General features: G+C 37.9%; 1 protein-coding gene and 2 pseudogenes across 1 annotated transcript; all 3 read left to right on the forward strand.

Moving 5' to 3' along the window:
* Nucleotides 1–5,281: 5,281 nt before the first annotated feature.
* On the forward strand, nucleotides 5,282–6,078 carry LOC137729154 (BURP domain protein RD22-like; annotated as a pseudogene).
* A 1,991-nt stretch (nucleotides 6,079–8,069) lies between these two features.
* LOC137735877 (BURP domain-containing protein 3-like) lies at nucleotides 8,070–10,364 on the forward strand. The gene is made up of 3 exons (XM_068475234.1): nucleotides 8,070–8,203; nucleotides 8,298–8,406; nucleotides 9,084–10,364. The coding sequence occupies exons 1-3, from the start codon at nucleotides 8,165–8,167 to the stop codon at nucleotides 10,154–10,156; spliced, it is 1,221 nt and encodes a 406-aa protein (XP_068331335.1). The 5' UTR covers nucleotides 8,070–8,164; the 3' UTR covers nucleotides 10,157–10,364.
* An 8,090-nt stretch (nucleotides 10,365–18,454) lies between these two features.
* On the forward strand, nucleotides 18,455–25,080 carry LOC137729705 (aminopeptidase M1-like; annotated as a pseudogene).
* The last annotated feature ends 266 nt before the right edge of the window (nucleotides 25,081–25,346 follow it).

Consider the following 25,346-nt stretch of genomic DNA (forward strand, 5'->3'; position numbering starts at 1 on the left):
AGACTTACAAAGATGCTGCTGAAAATCTAACACTTGAAGACCCAACTCGAGTACTTTTCTTCTTGCAAGATCGCAGAGTCCATCCCTTTCGGTTCAAGCAAATTGGCAGAAATTCTTAACCAATTTTCAGTGAAACCGGGGTCTTTGGAAGCCGACATAATGAAAGAACCATCCAATATTGTGAAGGGGTGGCCATTAGCGCCGAAGAAAAGTATTGTGCCACCTCTCTAGAGTCGATTGATTGACTTCACCACCTCCGCTTGGAAGAAATAATATTAAAGCAATCACGACGGAGGTGGAAAAAGGAGCTGCCCCGCTGCAGAATTACACAATAACCCCTGGAGTGAAAAAGCTGGCAGGCAACCAACTTATTGTGTGCCATAAGAGCAATTACACCCCTTAAAAAATGCATCAACATTCAGCTCATTTAATTCATTCAATGAACAGTAATAGACTCTAATAAACAGTAATAGGCCAAATGCATTTCCACCCCTAAAACTAAATAACCTAGTCAATTTTATTAAAATTTTATTAATTTTCATTATAAAATAATAATTTAAATTTTAATTTCTAACATGATCCCTTCTCATTCTTCTTTCCATTTTTCTCAAAAGGGTCTCTCTGGACCCTCTTTTTTTATTTCTTCCCTGATTTTCCAATTGTGCGGTCAAGCACAATTTCACCACTTTTTCTTCCCTTCTTCTTTTTCTTCTCTTCAAGCCGCCAAAACCGTTCCTCTAACGCCCGCGAAACCGTTCCTCTATAAAACGCAAACCCAGAACCCCTAATAAATCAGTTCACTCTCCCACCGCAACTCTCTCTGCATCTCGCTCCGTACACCCACCAAACTACTCACCACACTAACGCTCCCCTAAAAGTGGACCTCCTCCTCTTGGAAAAGACCCTTTTGGGTCTCTTCGTCGTCGTGATCGTCACCATCGCCATTTCAAAACTCCGCGACAAGAAATTCAAGCTCCCACCTGATCCTATACCCATACCCGTTTTTTGGAAACTGGCTCCAGGTCGGCGACGACCTCAACCGCCGTAATCTCACCGACCTCGCCGAGAAATTCAGCGACTGCTTCCTCCTCCTCATAGGGCAACGCAACCTCGTAGTCGTCTCCTCGCCGGAGCTCGCCAAGGAGGTGCTCCACACCCAGGGAATTGAATTCGGGTCGAGGGAGGCGTGGCGGTATTGCCTGGCATCATGTAGGTCGGGCAAGGGCTCAGCACATTCTGAGCCGGCCTAAAGACCAGCTTGGGCTGGGTGCCAGCCTATCTACTCGGCTGGAGTGGATTGGCAAGGTGCCGGCCTAAAGGCTCCCCGGTGGAACTACTCTAAGATGATTTATCCGTGTGCCGTTTTTTACTGCCATGCAATTGAAAAAGCAAGGACTTTTATTGTGCCTCTGGAAGGCGCTGACAGGACGAAAGCTAAAGCAGTAGCAGCCTGCCAGACACATCTGAACGAAGCCCAAAACATTTTGCCCTCAGAGAGCTCAATGTTAAGCCAAGAACAACTAATCTCATCTGCCATTTTCTTGAAAACGAGAATGTTGGTTGGGTTTCAAAACAAAAACCTACATGAGTTGAATCCGCCGCTCGGGTCCTCTACTTGATTATGTAGCCCATCAATAACAGTAATTAGCCTGCTCCATTGATAAAAACAATCCCATGAGACTGATTAGCTGTTTATGTCTAAGACTACGTACTCACTTCATAACATATTCTTATTACTCATTGGCAATGCAAAATTCCCTCTTGTAATAGAGACAAAAAAAGTACCCAAAAAAAAAAAAAAAGCAAAGGAAAAAAAAAAGATGGGAAGGACAAAGATTAGTTACATATATTTTATTGTATCTCTTAATCTTATCCTACCTCCTATATCAATAATTTGAATGGAAAAAATAAGAGTAATGCTAAAAAAACTAAATTTGAAGATTAAAATTACAAACTGAATAATGTGTCACCAGTAGAAATAAGCACGTCTTTTAACACTTAAGTAATAAACCAATCATCAACTTTTAAGTTGTTTAGTTTTCAAATTTTAGTCTTCAAATTGAGACTCCTTAGCATTACTCAAAAAATAATAATATCAATGAATATGGAAAAAATATATATATATAAAACGGTTGATCTCTATTAAACTTGCTAATGACCCGAAGCATAAAGTACTTGCTACCAGTGCAATAAACACTCGCATTACTCAAAAAATAATAATATCAATGACTACGGAAAAAAATATATAAAATGATTGATCTCTATTAAACCTAAATGACCCCAGGGTCGGCCTTGAGAATTTGTGAGCCCTAGGCGAGTCTTCAAAGTGGGGCCCTAAAGTTCTCGGACCTCCGACTCTTTGTATATTGGTATGTAGTAAAAAGAATTCGCTAATTACATGAAAAGTCTATTTCTTCATCGAATATCTTTAAAAATGAATATCAAAAGAAAAAAGATATACTAACATTACTTAATATTACATGTCACATGTCTTTAGACACAAATGCACTAAGTGTTTGCAGTCAAGAGTCTAAGTACTGATTTGGTACTGAGGTGTTCTTATAAAAAGTGGGTATAAAAAAAAGTTGAGTTCAAAAAGGTGTTTGGTAAACATTTAAAAACAACTTATTTTCACAGTTTTGGGTGAAAATAAGCTGAAAATGTGAAGCAACAAAAATGAGCTTATTCTCATGGCATAGCAGAAGCGGTTTTTTTTCAAAGCACAGCAATACCAAACTAGATTGAGAGTGAAGAGCAATAAAACTTGATGACCAAGAGAGTAAAAAACAATAAAACTTGATTGATGAATATAATAAGTCAACAACGCCAAGTGGTTCTCTTGTGTTCTTTCTAAAATCAACACACACTAGCGAATCAAATTTTAGAATAACCTAGTTTAACAATGAATTATTGAAAAAGAAAATTTAAATTCAAAGTTAAGGTTACCTCAAATTACAATCTTCAGGACCTAGCGATAGAAAGACTGGGAAGTTGAAAGAAAAGGATTCCAAAGTTATGATTATTCTGGTTTTTGTTATTTTTTTAGGTTATTTTCAAAAGCAAAAGAAAAACAAAAAAAGCATTTAGACAGATTGAGGCCATTAATTTCACTAGCCTCTTGTCACACTCGTAGGCTTGTGACAATTGGCCTTTGTATGTTTTTTATTTAAGAAACTCAAGTTTTTTTCTATTTATACAATTTTTATTTAAAATATTTTTGAAAATAAATAAGAATTTAAACATAAACCACCCATAGGTTTTGTTATTTTTTTTCTAAAGTTGAAAATTTTAAATTCATTCAAAATTAATATTTGTTGAATTATTTTAACTCCTTTTGATTCTAGTAATTTTAAAATTTTTAAAGAACAATTTATCTTTAATTTTAATTTTTAATTTCTTAGATTTGAAAAAAGCAAAACTTAATGCTTACAAGGTGTTTCGAACTTCCAACCCCAATAAAAACAAAGCGTAACTGTTTCCACTGCACCAACGAAATAATTATGAGGTTTCTTACGTTTTCTTTATTTATATTTTATATACAGGATGTATAAAAAAATTTGGGATCCCATCCCCCCCCCCCCCCCCCCCCCCCCCGCGGGGGCCCCGGAACTTGAGGGCCCTAGGCAACCACCTCCCTCGGCTATATGGGAAAAAAATATATATGGAAAGAAAGAAGGATGAAGAAGAATGAAGGAAAAATGGTATAGTGAATGTAGAGGAAATATACAAGGAATGATACACAATAAAAACAAAAAATTTTAAGTTATTTTCATTCTCAAAATTATGTTTTCATTTGTTGTTCTCTATTTTTTGAAGCACAAGTTTGGGTGACCAAAATAGCCTAAGGGGACCAAAATAGCCTAAGGGTATAAATGACATTCGCAAAATATAGGATGACTCATTGTCACTCAATAAGAAGTTGGTTAGTTGAATCAAAAGTTAATGTACCTTAATTGATAAGCAAAATCACGAAGAGTAAACTTAATAATTGAAACATAAATGGTCTTATATCTAATTACGTGCAAAATGACTTTTTCAAAGGCGCTGTTAGAGTGAAACGTAAGAAAAAAAAATGTCGAATTAAATACTAGCCACCCCATTAATGTCGAATAAATTATGTATCCAGGACTCAATCTACTAGCAACCCCATTAATGTCGAATGAATTATGTACCCAGGACTCAATCTACTAGCCACCACATTAATGTCGAATTAAACACTCCAATTTATTTCCACACAAAGAAACAAATAAGAAACGTAAGAAAAAAAATAAAGGCCACCGCATGCTCTGCATTTTCGGTTTCATCCGGTATGGATTATTGGATTTCTTATGGTTTTGACATAATATTTTATAATATTAACACGAAAATTTTGCTAAAACCACTACCATGACGAAGAATCTACAAAATGTCTCACTTTTAAGAGATTTTTCTTACTATTTCTATTTGAATTTGGTACAAAGTTAGAATAAATGCGGAACATCACACGAGGCAGTGGAAGGGGGCACGTGTTAAACCTAATCCCGACAAATTTGGCACTTTAGTTGACTTCCTCTATAAAACTTGAATCGGTCTCCCATTGCTCACCATAGAACCTGAGTTTTCTTGTTTCGTCCTTTTCAATGGGGTTCCTTCCCTTGAGAATATTTGCATTTTTTACTGTGAGTAAACTGTGTAAAATTTGAATTTTCCCAATGAATTTTTATGAATCTTATAGGTACACATATAAACATATCTGATTTTTTTTTTACCTCATGCTAACGAGAATCTTAACTATTTTTCAGCTCAGACTGGTGTCAACGGCAAGCCATGATACTTCTTTACTGCCACCTCAACTTCACTACTGGAACTCCATCCTGCCGGACACACCAATGCCAAAAGCTCTCAATCAACTTGTCAAACCAGGTTTTAACTTACAACTCTGACTCAAAGAGCTTTTCCCATCCCATCATTTTATTGACACGATACGTGGTTAAAACTTAAAACCAAACAATAGGAATAATTATGAGTTATTTTTGTCATTTCAACATAAATATCCTGCAATCTTCCTTGATGAAAAAAAATATTTATATAAAAACTAGAAGATGGGGTTATGATTATTTTGAGGTGCTTATAAGATTTTCCTTCTAACAATTGTGATCTGAAGAGTTTCGCTTTTTCTCCATTTATGTTGATAATTCTGCAGACCACACTGGTGTTGGCAAGGAAGACTTGTCTTTTTCAGCCAAGATTATGCCCGAAACTGCTGGTGGCGTATTTTTGTAAATTACGATGGAGGTGGAGACATTAGTCAAGTAATTAATTTCTTCTTGGAGAAGGACATGCATTCTGGAAATGCAAAGAAATATCGCTTAGCTAAAAATTCGACTAGAGCTATTTTCCTGTCCCGCAAAACTGCAGAGTCGATCCCCTTCTCTTCTCACAAAATGCCAGAAATTCTCAACCAATTTTCATTGAAATCAGGGTCTGTGGAAGCGATGAAAATTAATGAAACCGTTCAGGAATGCGAAAGTCAGGCCGTTAAGGGAGAAGAAAAACAATGTGCCACTTCTTTAGAGTCGATGATTGACTATGCCACTTCCAAGCTCGGAAGAGGTGGAAAAAGGGGTGCAGAATTGCACAATAATTTCCCTTGGAATGAAGAACTTTTCTGCAGTCGACAAGAGCAAAGTCATTGTGTGCCACAAGTTAAGCTACCCATATGCTGTCTTCTACTGCCATTCATTTCGAAGGATTAGGGCTTATATGGTGCCTCTACAAGGATCTGACGGGACGACTGCGAAAGTAGTTGCTATCTGCCATGCAGACACATCTAGATGGAACCCAAAAATCTTACAAGGTTTGAAAGTTGAACCAGGAACCGTTCCCGTTTGCCATTTTCTTTCTGACGGCGATATTGTCTGGGTTTCGAAACAGAAACTTTAGCTACCTGGCATGATCACTTGCCAAAGAGCTTCCCTGTAAAATGAATTCAATAAGAGCAGTTGCACCCCGTTCTGTATGGTAAAAAAATCCCATAATTACTAATGGGATGTTACTTTCATCCCATTATCAATAACTTGAATGAAAACGATTGATCTCTATCAATAAACTTGCTAAGACCTGAATCATAAAGTACTTGCTACCGGTGCCATAAACTCTGCATTTGAAAAACTCTTCCTTCTTTATTCGTTATTGTATGTGTAATACATATATGATCAGATTTGTATATGTATAGTTAACCTGGTTCCTCATGTGGAACTCCAGGTTGAGGAGTTACAAGGGAGGTCTACAAGTTTGCAAAAGTGAACCACACTATCACACTGAGGATTTGTTTGAGAATGATTTTGTTTGCAATATAGAAGAAGTATTTACAAATTTGCTAAAGTGAACCGCAACAGTCAATAACATGACTAAAGTTTCTTTTATAATCGTTTCGCTTTTTTTTTTTAGTTTTCCCCTCTATTACTTGCAATATGAGAAAAATATATATGAAAAGAAACAAGGGTGAAGAAGTGAAGGAAACCTGATATAATGCATGTAGAAGAAAAATACAAGGAATGATACATAATAAAAATAAAAAATTATTTTAAGTTATTTTCACTTTCAAGATTTTATTTTCATTCATTGTTCTTTAGGGTTAGTCCGTTTTGGTGCCCAAATAGCCTAGGGTTATAAATGGCATTTTCAAAATGTAGGATGACTGATCATCGCTCAATAGGAAAGGTCGATAGTTGGATAAAAAATTAATGGATCTTAATTGATAAGCAAAATCACGATGACTACGCATATTATTGAATCCGTAAGTGGTCTTATATGTAATCATATGCAAGATGACTTTTATAGAATACTAATTTAACAAATAATATTATTTACACTAAAAAAAATATGATATATTAAGTTTCATAATAAGTTAGTAATAACGTAATTATATAGAGTACTTGTTTTCGTTGGAAATAAGAAGCTCGATGTATCGGGAAGGACTCAATTGACTAGTCACTACATTAATGTTTAGTTTGAAACGATTAAAGTTGCAAGTAGTAAAGATTGCCCCATTCCTTAGGAAAAGATATAATGTTTGTTTTTTTGGTCAAACGATAGATTTTGTTAGATTAACCATCAACAGGGTTCGAACCCACGCCGTTATACAAGGGCTCAACACCTTTTTACTACTATAATAAAAGGTCACTTGCAACATAATTTTTGTGTGCGGTGGTAACAATATATATACTACACAATTTCTAAAGAGTACTTGATAAGTTTGCATTAATTTTAAGTATTAACAAATAAAACACGTAATTCAATATTAATATATTATAAACCTGTATGAAAGTGGTTTAAAAATAATCTAAAGCGTTTTCAGCTCCCAATAAACGTTTTTAAATGGCAAGAAAGTTCAAAATTTTTTTGTTTAAAAAATCACTTAAATTGTTTTATTTTAAAAGTAAAATTTTTATTAAAATTTTTAAAATGCTCTAATTAAAAAGCTTAACACTTTTACGTAAACTGATCCTATAATACCACCTAAGAGAGTTACAGGGACCTTAAAATTTTATCAACTATCTCTCATTGAATTAACTTAAAGTACAAATCAATGACCAGTCCAAGTTATACACCTCTTTGTTTTCAGAGTTTGCACGCATTCACACACTCACATGTATATCCTATCTTATAACAATTTTTGTCACAAATGATACACATCAAATCAAGATGATCATTAAAATTAAAAATTATCAATGTAGTCATTAAATAAAAATGATATGGATCAATATCATCCATATCTAGAGACTACACTGAATTCAAGCACCTTTGTTTAAAAAATACATTAATTGATTTTTGATTAAATTAAAACCATCTTAATTAGATGTGTCGAGACATCTTGCGATAAAAAACCAACTCATATTGTTTCTTGTTCACTCTCATGCACCTGCATTGTCTTGAGTCCCTACATGGCCGGCACGTCCTAATCGATATCAATGAAATTAAGTGAGTGAGCCTGGGGCAGTTGAAGTAATTGAGTAGTCGACAATGCTGGTGGAGTGTTACTTATGGACCCATCAACTTTTAGTACATTGTACATTTTCCTCTATAAATGTGGAATGTATTTGCTCTTGTTACCACATTCACTAGCTCTGAGTTACTTTCTTTCTTCATCCATTAGCTTTCTGTTCCAATAGTTTCAGTCTCAATGGGGTTCTTTCTCCCTCACATCCTTGCTTTTCTAACTGTAAGCTTTCTAATTTTAATATATTACTTTTTGATTTCAGTTGATTTGCGTTTGCTTCCGTGCTGATGAGGGTTCAAATATTGTTAATTTGCAGCTCACACTGGTGGCATGCCATGCTGCTCTACCACCTCAACTTTACTGGAACTCTGTCTTGCCAAACTCAAAAATGCCAAAAGCTATCAGTGAACTTCTCCAGCCTGCAGGTTAGTATTAGAGTCTCAGAGAAGCTCAGATATCGTGTATTCCTTAGACAATAATTCAATTTAGACATACAAAATTAACATCACTACTGACACTCTCACTGACGAGTTTAACCATCGTATACATGTAAGAAATCCATCTAAATATTCTCTAAAAGTGATATAATCCATTGCAATAGCAACAATTTAGTATTATAAAAGATGAAGGGATGGAATAGCTTAAATGTTCTCATTGATCATTGGATTGTGGTCTTGGTATACATGTACTTATTTTCTCACATGTGCAAAAAAAAGCCAAAATATAATAAGTCAATTTCAAAACAATCGGTCAACTTTTTATAAACTTTTCTCTTGTGTAATTAACTGAAATTTCTAAAACCAAGTGGTTGATGCGTTCTTGATACCTTCAATAATTTGACTTCACAATTGTGCATATCTGCCGATAAACTTAATGGCACTTAGCTATATGATCTTATGTTGTTAGAAAATATAATTTGACTTCACAATTATGAATATGTGCCGACAAACTTGACTGCACTTTTAGTTTTAGATATATGATCTTAACAGCGAATCCCCATATTTTCTATATATGATCCAAATATTCTCACAAATTTTAGCTTAATAATTTTGATGTTCTACCTCTTCTCACTTGCTCTCTATTTATGTTTGCTAATTTGCAGATTTCACAGAAGATAAGAGCACCTCTGTTGTAGTAGGAAAGGGTGGTGTCAACGTTGATGCTGGAAAAGGAAAGCCCGGAGGCACCCATGTCGATGTTGGGAAGGGTACTGGAGTGCATGTGGACGCTGGAAAGGGAAAGCCTGGAGGCACCAATGTAAACGTCGGGAAGGGCGGAGTGCACGTGGAAGCCGGAAAAGGAAAGCCAGGCGGTGGCACTAACGTGACCGTAGGAGGCAAAGGCGGTGTTGGGGTGAACGCCGGGAAGGGAACCAACGTTGGTGTTGGCAAAGGAGGAGTGTCCGTAAACACAGGGCCCAAGGGAAAGCCCGTGTATGTTGGAGTAACACCAGGAAAAAGCCCTTTTTCATACTTGTATGCAGCCACGGAAACCCAACTCCATCAAGACCCAAACGTCGCTATTTTCTTCTTGGAGAAAGACATGCGTCCTGGAAAAACAATGAAATTGCACTTCACCACGAATTCAAACACGCAAACCTTCGTGCCGCGCGAAACTGCGGAATCCATCCCATTTTCGTCGAACAAGCTGCCAGAAATCTTCAACCAATTTTCAGTGAAATCGGGTTCTGTGGAAGCGGATATAATCAAGGGTACGATTCAAGAGTGCGAGAATCCAGCCATTAGAGGAGAGGAGAAATATTGTGCTACCTCTTTGGAGTCCATGATTGACTTCAGCACTTCCAAGCTTGGAGGAGGAAATGTTCGAGCAATTTCGACAGAAGCCGGGAAAGGAGCCACTTTGCAGAAGTACACAATAGCTTCTGGAGTGAAGAAGTTGGCAGCGGATAAGTCCGTCGTGTGTCACAAGCAGAACTATCCCTATGCTGTTTTTTACTGCCATGCAACAAAAACAACCAGAGCTTATGTGGTGCCCCTGAAAGGTGCTGATGGGGTGAATGTTAAAGCAGTAGCAGTCTGCCACACAGACACATCAGATTGGAACCCTAAACATTTGTCCTTCCAAGTCCTCAAAATCAAGCCGGGAACTGTTCCGGTCTGCCATTTCCTTCCCAGTGATCATGTTGTCTGGGTTCCAAACCAGAAATCTACATGATTTGACTGATCAAACCAGAAATCTACGTATGATGATGTCAGCAGTTTGAAATTAAATCGACTGTCGATCACTTCTTATTGTCACTATGTATTTCAACCTACATATAAACTCATAAATGAAAGCATGCTATCGTGTGGACTTGTACAGAAAGCATGCTATAGTGGACGTGCTCTACAACATTCAGTAATAGTTATATATGCTTTGACTCTGTGGTGCCATCTGTCCATTGGTTCAGTATTGAATTGTGGTGCTACTATATGCATGATACACAGGTTACATCTCTTTTGTCTTAGGAGAGGAGGGTGTTGAGTATGTATGGAGTGTGAATCACATGTTAGATATTTAATGAATTTTGTATGTGCTTATAAGGAAGTGTAATCTCAATTTCTTTACGATCTAATCAAAGCAAGAGAATGCCAAGAAGCTAAAATCCTAAACCAAGGGGACACCTCATAACATCGGGCTGCTCTGTTTTCAGACTATGTTGGCTTGCCTGGTTACAGCTTCTCAAATTAATGTACATGTTGGCATCCAAGTTTGTCTCACTTTTTTTTTTCTCCTAACTTTATGGGGTTGTTTGACTTGTTTTGTAGGTTTAGACCTTTAGCTTTGGTTTTAGGGGAGTTAGGTTTCATGTCCCCCCCTTTTTCTTTATTTCATTCTCGTTTTGTGTTTCTAGAAGGGTAAAGTTTATGTCCCCTCTTCTTTTTTGTGTATTCCTTTTTATTGTCTTTGTTTTTGAAGGGTAAGGTTTATATGTACAACCTCAGATTGGCTTCAAGAACTCATTTCCACAACCAATCGTCCTTGTGATTTACACAGGTTTTCACTTTCGCATGAGAAGAAAATGAGGCAACAACCACGGAACAAGCTTGGTTGTTGCTAGCCTAGTGATTGCTAAATACGTGATAAAAAGTTAAAAAATCGCACCAAAAAGTAAAAAATTATGACATACTGTTTGTCACGCTTGTAGGAATAGCTGTTGAATTATAAGTATTTGAGCTGAAAAGTTTTTAGAATAAGTTTGTGTTTAAATTGGTGTATTCACTTGTGCAAAATGAGGCAAAGTGTAAATGTCTAGTTTTGTAAAAAGGGCCATGAGTGTCATGTGTTGTTAGATCCATGAAATTAGAAAGATGTGTGTCTAGGATGAAATGTAGAGGTTTATGTGGTCCCAAGTTAAGGACCTTCAGTTAATGTAAAGCACGTTAGTGCTCCTTTTCTGAATAGAAGAGAATTATTCCTCTGCAAACTTTCTGCAGAGTAGAAGAACACAAAAACCATTCGTTTCCTTTAGTCTTTTGTTCATCGTTTGTTCTTTCTGTTCAGCTCCATATACATCAAAATACTCTTTGATTCCAGAAACACTAACATGGTATCAGAGCCTAGTTGGATTTAACAATCTGGGCGTAAATCTGTGAAGTTATCGAGCTCAATCGAAGCTCTCTTGAAAACTCTGTGAAGGTTGTCGATTCAGATCAAAACTATGTCTGGATCTGGAGGCTCGGAAGTGAGGACTCCAATCTTCTCCGGTGAGAACTACGAGTTCTGGAGAATCAAAATGGTGACAATCTTCAAATCACATGGGTTGTGGAATCTGGTGGAGAAAGGAGTTAAAACGTCTGATTCGAAGAAGAAGAAGAAGTCTGAAGGATCGTCGGAGGATGATGGAGATGAAGAAATGTCAGCTGTGTTGATGCAAGACGCAAAGGCTTTGGGAATCATACAGAATGCAGTCTCGGATCAAATCTTCCCTCGAATCGCCAATGCCGAGTCAGCGAAGATGGCATGGGATTTGTTGTATGGAGAGTATCATGGTGGTGATCAGGTACGATCTGTGAAATTGCAGAATCTTAGAAGAGAATTTGAATATGCTAGGATGCGAGATGATGAGTCTTTGTCTAGCTATCTTACACGGTTGAATGATCTAATCAATCAGATGAGAACATTTGGTGAATCTTTGTCGAATGAGAGACTAGTGCAGAAGGTCCTGATTAGTCTTAGCAAACCTTATGATTCTATCTGTTTGGTTATAGAAAATACAAAGTGTCTAGAGACTGTAGAATTGCAGGAAGTAGTTGCAATCTTAAAGAGTCAAGAACAACGGTTCGATTTGCATATGGTTGATGCAAATGAGAGAGCATTCTCTTCACTCTCTGTGAATCCAAAGGAGCAGAACAAGAGTGGTGGTCATTCGAGTTCATCTAGAACTCAGAGAAATTGGAATTCTAAAGGCAAGAAATGGGAATCAAAGCCCAAATTTCAGCAGAAATCTCCTCTGCACAATTATCAGAGTGCAAATGCATCTCAGTCAGTGGGTCAGGAGGTTGCAAAGCCTCAGTGCAAAGTGTGTTCTAAGTATCACTTTGGTGAGTGTAGATACAAAGGGAAACCAAAGTGTTTCAACTGTGATAAATTTGGGCATTGGGCTAGGGAGTGTAATGTAGGCAGGTCAGTGCAAAAGGCAAATAATGCAAGTCAACTGGAGATGACAGGAAATCTGTTTTATGCAAACAACACTGTCACAGAACCAAAGGTGAATGGAGAGTGGTATATAGACAGTGGTTGTAGCAATCATATGACAGGAAATGTAGATTTGCTTGTTGAGGTTAGAACCAATGTAGCTGGTAAAGTCCAAATGCCAACTGGAGATCTTGTGAATGTTGCAGGAATGGGATCTTTAGTTATTGATACAAATAAAGGGAGAAAATATGTTAGAGAAGTAATGTATCTTCCCGGGTTAAAGGAGAATTTACTCAGTGTTGGTCAGATGGATGAACATGGATACTTCTTGGTGTTTGGAGGTGGAATGTGCAATGTGTATGATGGTCCATCACTAGAATGTCTGATTATGAGAGTGAAAAAGAAAGTGAATAGGTGTTATCCACTGACTTTGTTCTCTGAGAATCAAATGGTGCTGAAAGCGAGTGTTACTTACTCCACTGAGATTTGGCACAGGAGATTTGGACATTTACATTTTGGTGGTCTCAAACAATTGAGAGACAAGGAAATGGTACATGGTTTGCCACAGCTTGCAGATTACAATGGAGTCTGTGAAGGATGCCAATTTGGTAAACAGCACAGAGAAGAATTCCCTAGAAATCAAGTGTATAGAGTAACTGCTCCACTTGAATTGATTCATGTCGATTTGTGTGGACCTATGAAGACTGAGTCAATTGCTGGAAATAAGTATTTCATGCTGCTAATAGATGATTTTACCAGAATGGTTTGGGTCTATTTCTTGAGATATAAGTCAGATGCGTTCAACTGCTTTAAGAAATTCAAAGCTATGGCAGAATTACAAAGTGGTTTCAAGATTAAGACATTGAGAAGTGACAGAGGAGGGGAGTTCAAGTCTGCAGAATTTGATCAGTTCTGTGAAAAAGTAGGATTACAAAGACAGTTTACTCTTGCATATACTCCACAACAAAATGGAGTAGTGGAAAGGAAGAACAGAACAGTGATTGAAATGGCGAAATCTATGTTGCATGAGAAGAGGATGCCATACTCTCTCTGGGCAGAAGCTGTGCATACATCTGTATATATTCTGAATAGATGCCCCACAAAGGCTTTAAACAACATTACACCTTTTGAAGCTTATTCTGGTAGAAAGCCAGGAATAGCTCATCTGAGAGTATTTGGATCTCTGTGTTATGTTCATGTTCCAAGTGAACAGAGACATAAACTTGAACCAAAAAGCCTAAAAGGAGTATTTGTGGGATATGCAACTTGTGAGAAGGGGTATAGGGTATTTGATCCATTATCTAAGAAGCTGTTCTTGTCAAGAGACATTGCATTTGATGAAGAAGCTGTCTGGAATTGGGAAGAGGACTCAGGGTCAACAGTTCTTAATACTGGAAGTTTCATGCACAGTGATATAAGCACAGAGAGTAATGACAGAATGGTGTTGTCCCCTACATCACCTATTCTATCTCAGTCTAGAAGAGCTCCTAATAGTGAAGACTATGAATCTGAATCAAGGTCACCTATCTTAGGTGAATCTTCAAACATGTCAAATGTAATTGAAGGACAAAATCAAGCATTTGATAATACACCTTTGAAATGGAGGAATCTGAATGATGTATTGGCTCAATGTAATCTGTGTATCATGAATCCAGAGAAGTATGAGGATGCCAAACAAGATGAGTCTTGGTTAAAAGCTATGGAGGATGAGCTGTTTATGATTGAAAAGAATGGCACCTGGAAACTTGTTGACAGACCAACTGAAAAACCTGTTATAGGGGTCAAATGGGTCTACAAAACTAAGTTAAATCTTGATGGCTCAGTGTTGAAGAATAAAGCAAGGTTGGTTGCAAAAGGCTATGCACAAAAGCCTGGTTTGGACTACAATGAGACTTATGCACCGGTTGCTAGGTTGGATACCATTAGAACATTAATAGCTTTGGCTGCACAAAAGAGCTGGAAATTGTATCAGTTAGATGTGAAATCAGCTTTCTTGAATGGAGTTCTACAAGAAGAGGTCTATGTTGAGCAACCTGAAGGTTTTGTAGTGAAAGACAAGGAAGAAAAGGTGTACAAACTTCATAAGGCCCTCTATGGTTTAAAACAAGCTCCGAGAGCTTGGTATGGTGAGATTGACAGCTATTTCTCACAGTGTGGATTCAAGAAAAGCTTGAGTGAACAAACTCTGTATATAAAAGCAAGGGGAGAAGATATTCTAATTGTGTCTATCTATGTAGATGATATTGTCTACACTGGTAATTGTAAATCAATGCTAGAAGAGTTCAAAGAAGATATGAAAATGAAGTATGAGATGACAGATTTAGGTCTCCTTCACCACTTCCTTGGGATGTGAGTGATACAAACAGATTCCAGCATCTTCATTAATCAGAAGAAGTATGCAAGCTCTTTACTGAGCAAATTTGGTTTAAATGAAGCAAAGACTGTCTCAACTCCTCTGGTAGCTACTGAGAAGATATCTAAAGATGATGGAAGTGGATCTGCAAGTGATGAATTGTATAGGAGCATTGTGGGAAGTCTCCTATATCTCACTGCTACAAGGCCGGATATAATGTATGCAGCTAGTTTGTTGGCCAGATACATGCATTGTCCTACCAACAAACACTATGGAACTGCAAAGAGAGTACTCAGATACATCAAGGGAACTCTGGACTATGGCTTAGAGTATGTGAAAGGAAGAAAAGCTTGCTTAATTGGCTTCTGTGATAGTGACTGGGGTGGTTCTTTGGAAGATAGCAAAAGCACATCAGGATATGCTTTCTCATTTGGCAGTGGTGTGTTTTCCTGGGCTTCAGTCAAGCAAAACTGTGTTGCACTCTCAACTGCAGAGGCTGAATACATAAGTGCATCAGAAGCAACTACACAAGCAATATGGCTAAGGTTTGTTTTGGAAGATTTTGGAGAATTACAAACTGTAGCTACTCCCCTTCACTGCGACAACACATCTGCCATTGCTATCACAAAGAATTCTGTGTTCCATCAAAAGACAAAACACATTGATAAAAGGTATCACTTTATTAAGGATGCACTGCAAGAAGGAATCATTGATCTGGTATACTGTCCCACTGAAAAACAGGTTGCAGATATCTTCACAAAACCTTTGTCTAAGGATCGGTTCAACTATCTTCGAGATATGCTTGGTGTGAAATCAGCTCAACACTTAAAGGGGAGTGTTGAATTATAAGTATTTGAGCTGAAAAGTTTTTAGAATAAGTTTGTGTTTAAATTGGTGTATTCACTTGTGCAAAATGAGGCAAAGTGTAAATGTCTAGTTTTGTAAAAAGGGCCATGAGTGCCATGTGTTGTTAGATCCATGAAATTAGAAAGATGTGTGTCTAGGATGAAATGTAGAGGTTTATGTGGTCCCAAGTTAAGGACCTTCAGTTAATGTAAAGCACGTTAGTGCTCCTTTTCTGAATAGAAGAGAATTATTCCTCTGCAAACTTTCTGCAGAGTAGAAGAACACAAAAACCATTCGTTTCCTTTAGTCTTTTGTTCATCGTTTGTTCTTTCTGTTCAGCTCCATATACATCAAAATACTCTTTGATTCCAGAAACACTAACAATAGCTACCCCAGAAACAATCACCTGGCTCCGTGGCTATTTCCCTTTTTTCTTGCAGTGTTCGCATGGAGCTCTTGTTTCTACTTTGTATAGTTTGAAGAATTCCATTTTGAATTTATTTGCCTTTGCTTAAAATGAAGTTGCGGTTTTTTGAAGAGTATTCTTCGGGATTTCTAAATCTATTTTTAACTTCGATTTTTCATGTTCATATGATAAAGTAATTGAGTGAAAAAAAAAAAAGAGAAGTTTTTAGTTAAAATGGTTTTTATGATTTATATAAATCCTTATTGGACAAACTCAAAAATTACTTCTACTAATTCTCATTATTAAGACAAAAGTGAGGAGTTATGTTAATCTCAAAGACTATTTTGGCTATAAAAAGTAGAATAAATTACGTTTTCCCTTAATGATTTTGACTAGCTAGCTACCCAAAAATAACAATCATCGTATGAAAAGTTTGGCTAACATATCTTGTTGTCCATTTATGTTGGTAAATCCGCGGACTTCATTACTGTTGGCAAAGGGGTAGTTATCGTTCACAACCAAGTTGCAGATATTGCAACTAACTTTCAATATCTTTACCGGGATGATTCAACTGAAAGCAAAATGTTCGGCTACAAGCAAGATGCTGCTGAAAATCTAACACTTGAAGACCCAAGTACTTTTCCTCTTGCAAGACCGCGGAGTACATCCCCGTCGATTCAAGCAAATTGGCAGAAATTCTTAACCAATTTTCAGATAAACCGGGGTCTTTGGAAGCCGACATAATGAAAGAAACCATCCAATATTGTGAAAGGGTGGCCATGAGAGCCGAAGAAAAATATTGTGCCACCTCTCTAGAGTCGATGATTGACTTCACCACCTCCAAGCTTGGAAGAAATAATATTAAAGAATCACGGCGGAGGTGGAAAAAGGAGCTGCCCGCTGCAGAATTACACAATAACCCCTGGAGTGAGAAAGCTGGCAGGCAACAAACGTATTGTGTGCCGTAAGAGTAATTCCATCTCTAGAAAAATGCGTTAGCACCAAGCTCATTTAATCTATTTAGAGAATAGTGATAGACCCTAATAAACAGTAGACCAAATGCATCTTCATCCCTAAAACTAAATAGTCTAATCAATTTTATTAAAATATTATTAATTTTTATTATAAAATAATAATTTAATTTTAAATTTCTAACAGATCCCTTCTTCTTCTTCTTCCCACTTTTCTCAAAAGGGTCTCTCTGGACTCCTTCTCCTTTTTCTTCCCTAATTTTCCAACTATGTGGTCAAGCACAGTTTCACCACTTTTTCTTCCGTTCTTCTTTTTGTTCTCTTCAAACAACCAAAACCGTTCCTTTAACGCCTGTGAAACCGTTCCTTTAACGCCTGTGAAACCGTTCCTCTATAAAATGCAAACCCAGAACCCCCAATAAATCAATTCACTCTCCCACCGCAACTCTCTCTGCATTTCACTCCGTACTGTTGTGCTAGGATAGCACCAAACCACGCGGAACCAAATCAAGCTAACCCACAGAAATTTATCAAATGAAATGCAAGAACAATATAGAAAATAACACCAAGATTTTAACGAGGTTCCTCCACAGTCAGTGTAACTGCAGTACGTCCTCGGAGCAGTAGGAGCTCACCCAATAATCCACTATCAACCAAATGGGAGTTTACAAAGTGTTGGCAATCTCACAACCCAAAAAGAAGAACAAGTTGCTGCTTCAATTGGTTAGTAATCATCCACCAAAGTAGTTGTTGTTGTAATAGCTTTGAGCTATATGTATAGAGAAGAAATTATTCATTATTGGGCTTCAAGAAGGTCTTGGGTCTACACTATGAAGCACAAGAGTGAGGTGTTGAGCATTTTCTTGGGTTGGAAGAAAATGGTTGAGAACCAGACTGGGAGAAAGATTAAGATTTTGAGATCGGATAATGGTGGTGAATACACATCTGACCCTTTCTTTAAAGTTGCAGAGAGTAAGGGGAGAGTTGTAGAGAAATGTTCACTTTTGTTGGCTTTGGTACAATTTGTTGAATAATTGGCCAAGTGGCCAAGTGGACAAATGTCCAAGAAAACTTTAGGTGTTGTTGCTTTTCCCTTTTCTCCCCAAAACAAGGAATGATGTCCACCTTTTTTCTTTTGTCTACCACCCGTGAGTTTTGTCTTGTCATATTTTACCGTATTAGCTTTGGTTTCATATTTGAAGCTTCCGCACAACACGTACACCTACCAAACTACTCACCACACCAACGCTCCCCCAAAAATGAACCTCTTCCTCCTGGAAAAGACCCTTCTGGGTCTCTTCGTCGCTGTGCTCGTCGCCATCGCCATTTCAAAACTCCGCGACAAGAAATTCAAGCTCCCGCTTGGTCCCATGCCCTTACCCATTTTTGGAAACTCGCTCCAAGTTAATGACGACCGCAATCACCGTAATCTCACCGACCTTGCCGAGAAATTTGGCAACTGCTTCCTCGTCCGCACAGGGCAGCGCAACCTCGTCATCGTCTCCTCGTCGGAGCTCACCAAGGAGGTGCTCCACATCCAGGGAGTCGAATTCGGGTCGAGGGAGGCATGGCTATATCGCCTGGCGTCATGTAGGCCAGGCAAGGGCTCAACACATTCTGAGTCGGCCTAGAGACCAGCTTGGGCTGGGTGCCAACCTATCTACTCGGCTGGAGTGGATTAGCTGGATGCCGAGCCAATAATTTGGCTGGGTACCGGGCTAAAGTTTCCTAGGTAGAACTGCTCTAAGATGATCTATCCGTATGCTATTTTCTACTGCCATGCAATTGAAAAAACAAGGACTTTTATTGTGCCTCTGGAAGGCGCTGACGGGACGAAAGCTAAAGCAATAGCAGCCTGCCATTAAGACACATCTGAACGGAGCCTAAAACATTTGAGCTCAATGTTAAGCCAGGAACAACTTATCCCATCTGCCATTTTCTTGAAAACGAGAATGTTGGTTGGGTTTCAAAACAAAAACCTACATGAGTTGAATCCGCCGCTCGGGTCCTTTACTGGATTATGTAGCCCATCAATGAGAGTAATTAGCCCGCTCCATTAATAAAAACAATCCCATGAGACTGATTAGCTGTTTATGTCTGAGACTACGTACTCACTTCATAACATATTCTTATTACTCATTAGCAACGCAAAATTCCCTCTTGTAATAGAGACGAAAAAAGTACCCCCAAAAAAAAAGGCAAAGAAAAAAAAAAGATGGGAAGGGTAAGGATTAGTTACATATATTTTATTGTATCTCTTAATCTCATCCTACCTCCCATATCAATAATTTAAATGAAAAAAACAAGAGTAATGCTAGGAAAACTAAATTTGGGGACTAAAATTGCAAACTAAATGATGCAACACCAATAGAAATAAGTACGTCTTTCAAGACTTAAATAATAAATCAATTATCAACTTTCATATTAAGTCTCCCTAGCATTACTCAAAAAATAATAATATCTATGAATATGGAAAATAATAATAATAATAATATATATATAACGATTGATCTCCGTTAAACCTGCTAATAACCCGATCGAAGCATAAAGTACTTGCTACTGGTGCAATAAACACTCGCATTTGAAGAACTCCTCTATTTATTTGTAATACATAATGGTAATATGTATATGATCAGATTTGTATATGCATAGTTACCCTACTTCCTTACGTGGAACTCCAGGTTGAGGAGTTAGGAGGTCTACAAGTTTGCTAAAGTGAACCACACTCTTATCACACTGAGGATTTGTTTGATAATGATTTTGTTTGCAATCTGGGAGAAGTAGTTACAGTTGAGTGGGCTAAGCCTCACCCTCATATTGGGCTAGTCATAATAATATGGTTCAAATTCACCTTGGCAATAATCGAACATAAAACTCATCATAATACTAAGTGGCATTAAGATGCTAATTATAACATTAATTTTCAACTTTTACTGCCTTGTTTGGAGTACAAGACAACAGTCATTGACATAACCGGAGGAATTAAAGGCTTAAGTGGCTATTGAGATGGGTGAAAGATTAAGGATCGTTTGGGATATAGTTCTCTTCGTTTAATTTGGAAGTCCTACTAAATTTATCTGATTGTGAAGTAACTGATTAAATGAGTTTCTGAGCAGGTTTTCGAGCCGTCAAAAGTAGAGACATTTGAAGAAGATGGGATTTTGGTTTTGGAGATTGGAGAGACACTTCCGATTGGAAAGGGAGTTTTGGCTATTTTATTTGAAGGAATTCTGGATGACAAGATGCAGCGATTCCATAGAGTGTAATGCTCTTTTTGAGTTCCGGATTCGTTATCCTGTTTGTTTATCAACTTTTGATCTTTCAATGTGCCTATTATATTTCAATGGTAAAATTTGATTTATCCTGTGCAGTATGCGTGAGCATAACGGTGAGAAGAAATATATGGCTGCCACACAATTTCAACCGGTTGATGCCATGCGGTGCTTTCCGTGTTGGGATGAACCTGCTTGGAAGGTCGCTCTCGATTTTTCTCTCTGATAGTTGAATTAGTTGAATAAATCTTGATATATGTTTGTATCTAGTCATTTTGTGAAATCAATATGGATACTTTCGCACTTCTAAATCGCAGCTTTGAGTCTCAGAAGAAAGATAGGTTTTTATGGGATAAGAAATCATTCCTTAAGTTCTTGTTAGATTGTTTTACTAGGATTGTTTGAATTGACCCCATTTATTCTTATCGATTGTAACTTTGATTGACAGGCTACATTTAAGATTAGACTGGATGACATTCCATCTGAATTAATTGCACTGACCAACATGCCCATTATTGAAGAAAAAGTGGATGGACATCTGAAGACTGTTTTGTATGAAGAGTCACCTATCATGTCGACGTACTTGGTGGCCATTGTTGTTGGGTTGTTTGATTACATTGAAGATCATTCATCTGATGGTAAAACTCATACGCAACATCTCTTGTTCTGTATTTGTTAGTAACCGTTTCTTGACAGTGTCATATTTCATCTCGTCACAGGAGTTAAAGTGTGGGTATATTTTCAAGTTGGTAAAGCAAACCAAGGGGCGTTTGCTCTGAACTTTGCTGTCAGCGCTCTTGAATTTTACAGAGAGTATGTTTAGATCTCAAAATAACTCAATGAATCCTTTCTCTGATTTTTTCCCCTTCCGTGCTCATGTTCAATTGTTTATCATTTGATATGAAATCAATGACAAAAAAGTTCTACAGTTACTTTGCTGTGCCATAACCCTTACCAAAATTAGATATGGTTGCAATCCCTGATTTTTTTGGCGCCATGGAGAACTATGGTTTAGTTACATACCGAGAAATGCTTTTGCTCTTTGATGAACATAACTCTTCAGCTGCCAACAAGCAAATGGTAACATAAACATACTGAATGTCAATCTTGTTTTCATAATTTAGCTTCATTCTAGCTATTGTTTTTTAACCTTTATCATTTCATTTTGTTTTTGTGGAAGGTTGCAACTGTCGTGGCACATGAATTGGCACACCAATGGTTTGGCAATCTTGTAACGATGGAATGGTGGACGGATTTATGGCTAAACGAGGCATTTGCATCATGGGTAACACTTTCTTCATTTGTTGTACTTGTTATTTTACATGCTTTAGACTTAAAGTTCGTGTTTTGACGTCATTAGGTGAGCTATATAGTTATAGACATCTTGTTCCCAGAGTGGAAAATATGGACTCAGTTTCTTCGCATTGAAGTTAGTGGGGGTCTTAAGTGGGACGGGCCTGAAGAATCTCATGCCAATGAGGTTCAAAGTGGACTAGGTCTTCCATAGATTTTTTATTCTTTGTCTGAAGTTTTATTTTTCGCGGCGTAGGACCTTGATCACCTGCATAGCAAGCTTTAAATAGAAATATGCACGTATACTTTCACATTTGTAGTATTTCTTGTACATCTTATTCCCTTTTTTTCGCTAGGTGGATATTAATCGTGCTTCCGAGCTTCATTAAATATTTGATGCAATATGTTATGATAAAGGAACTTCTGTTGTTAGGATGCTACAAACCTATCTCGGTGCCGAATGCTTCCAGGTTGGTCTTTTGGTTTGTTAGCAATTGTCCTTGACGACTAAATCAACAATCTTATTTATGAGTTTTTTTTTACATTTATTCCATGGAAATTTCCGAAAATCCAAGGCTTCAAGGCATGCAGGATTATAAGAGGATATATCCTGAAAAATGATTATTCTTTGAGATTTTTGTTCACACGTCTGCTGGTTCGTATTGGTTATCAAATATGTAACAACCCGTCCCAAGATTTACAGAAGAAAATAAACATTTTTGTATTTTCACTAAATTTGGATGATACTTTCCTTTTTAAAATTGTTTTTGAACCTTAATTGATGAGCTCAAGGGGCCCACCCCTGTTTTGTCCCCCGTTCCCTTTCCCTTTTCTTTTTTTTTTCTGAAAAGTCTTCTCTTCTCTCTTCTCTCTTTCTTCCTCCTTGCTCTCTCTTTTTCCCCCCCTCTCGGTGCTCTTTCCTCCGACAAGAACACATACACACACCCATGGCCACACCTATAGCTCTTTTCTAACCCTGTGGTTGTGTTTTGGACGTCAAACCACGAAGAAACCACCTTGGAGACATTTCCCAGTTTTCCGGCGAGCACCGCCCCTTTCGAGTCAATTTCCGGCCAAAAAACGGCGAGTTGGCCGGCGTGCAAGGTATCAATCTCTTCGTCTCGCTGAGTACTACAACTTTCCTTTTTGTTTCACTCAATTTCATTGAGTATTGAAGAAGTTATGCTCATTTGAATCTTACCCAGTTTCCGGCGGACACTCGTGGCTTCCAGGCTGTTTTCCGGCCAACTCCGGCTACGATGACGGGAACCAAGGGTATATTTCGATTCCTTACCTTCGGGGCTTCAATTTGGTATATTGAATGACATGTTTTGGTTGAGTTTTGAGCTCCAACGGAGCTTGGGAATTCTCCGGCCGAAATCCGGCCTTCTCCCTCCTTGGAATACGGCGAACCACCCAAACCCAAGGCCTTTGGGCCTTTCCTGCCAAACCCAATACCCTTTGTAATTGGGCCTTTGGGCCGTATGGTTTCTAACCTAAAACCCAACCCACCTAACACCTAACCCAAAACACTAAAGCCCTGACCCGTGATCCGTGACCCGTTGACCCGTGACCCTGACCCGTGACCCTGACCCGTTGACTCTGCATTGTGTTAATTTCCCGGACTTATAGCCTTAGTGTAATTCATGTTTTCACCTTTCACAGATATCTTATAAGCTGGCAAGAATTGCAGCTGATGCTGTACCGGATCTACTGGATCTTATTAATCAGTTCTTTCTTGGCCTTTTTCAGTACTCTGCAGAGTAAGCTTGTTCTCTTTTTTTTTTTCTTTCCCTCAACTAGCCAAGTACCTAGCTAGATAAAAATTCTTTACGCAGACATCGGTTCTTTAATAAATAAAAATGGGTGTCCAGTTGGTACTGCCTACAATGATATCGTTACATTACTTCATGGCTTATCGACAAATTGGTATTCATGCATACTGTCTAGGTAAATACGCTTGTGTGATGACAATAGGGCTGGAGCAAAATGTTTTAACACTCCCAAACTATCCACAATTTTGCTTCTTTCTTTTCGTTTATTTATATATTTAAATTTGGTTTTGTTTCCAGGAAGCTTGGCTGGGAGCCTAAACCGGGTGAGAGCCATTTAGATGTAATGTTGAGAGAAGAAGTTTAATTGCCCTTGCTGTGTTTGGACATGGCCCGACAATAAACGAAGCAAGTAGGCGTTTTCATGAATTCTTAGATGACAGAAATACGCCTCTTCTTCATCCTGACATAAGAAAGGTTTGTTTTGTTGTAAACCATTAATTAAACACTTTTTAATTCTCTGTTGATCATCATTATTAGTAACTCTTAATTCTTGCACTGCGGGCAGTGTATGTGGCAGTAATGTAAAGAATAAACATGTCTAACAGATGGGGCTACGAATCTCTTCTTAGAGTTTACAGAGAGACTGATCTGAGCGAGGAGAAATCTCGCATTTTAAGTAATACTACTGATTAATTTGTACAATTAAGGATGTTGATCCAACATCTGAATTTGTTATGTCGTTGGAATAATAATGTATCTGTTTGTGCCTGTAGGATCACTAGCATTTTGTCCAGATCCGAACATAACTCTGGAAGTTCTCAACTTTTTGTTGACTTCTGAGGTATTTCTGATTTTGTCTCTCTTAATCGCAGGTTTAAATTTTAATTAGGTACCACAACATTAGAGTATCTCAAACCAATTGTGATTGACGATACTGGGTTTAATCCCATCGATTGCCATCTATGCATATAGGTACGCCGTCAGGATGCTTCAGCTGTGCTGTCCTCAGTTAGTAGGGAAGGACGGGAAACAGCTTGGACGTGGCTGAAGGTAACTCTCAATACCACTAGTTTCTAGGGAGCATGCATACTATGAAATGTACGTACCCACATTCATGGATTTGGTTTCTTTCCTGGTCTTGTTAATATGGTTCATTTTGCCTTTCGGGGATGATATCCGAAACACAGGATAACTGGGAGCACATCTCAAAGACCTGGTGTTCTGGATTTCTAATTACTCAGATTGTCAGTGAAATTGTTTCACCGGTTCGTTCTCTCTCTCTCTCTCTCTCTTGAAACTTTTAATTGTTCTCGTATCTGGGGCGTTGTATCCTTGTGTAATTACCTTCCTTGCTACGCAGCTAGCGTCATTTGAGAAGGTTAAAGATGTAGATGAGTTCTTCAAAGTCCATTGTATCCCCTCGATAACTAGAACCTTGAAGCAGAGCGTTGAGCGGGTGCGGATCAAGCCAAGTGGGTTCAGAGTGTTCAGGGTGAGAAAGATCTTGCCGATGTTTTGAAGGAGTTGGCATTCAGGAAATACTAGCTTTGATAGAAAAATGGGTCTGGATTTTCCTCAGTTATTATGCAAGTTACATATTTTCCATAAGAAGAATAATGGGACATGGATAAATATAAATGTACTGTCAAATTATAAGACTATATTTTCGAGACACATAATTTTTGATCTATTTCATAGAGGGACAAAACTTATCCATGTGGCAGGTGATGTCATGGTTGCTTTTTTAATTGTGGTATTTGCATCCTTAGAGTTACTAAACTAGACAGCTAAATCGGTCAATCGATATGCTG

This window comes from Pyrus communis, chromosome 1 (assembly GCF_963583255.1).
Source record: "Pyrus communis chromosome 1, drPyrComm1.1, whole genome shotgun sequence".
NCBI lineage: Eukaryota > Viridiplantae > Streptophyta > Magnoliopsida > Rosales > Rosaceae > Pyrus > Pyrus communis.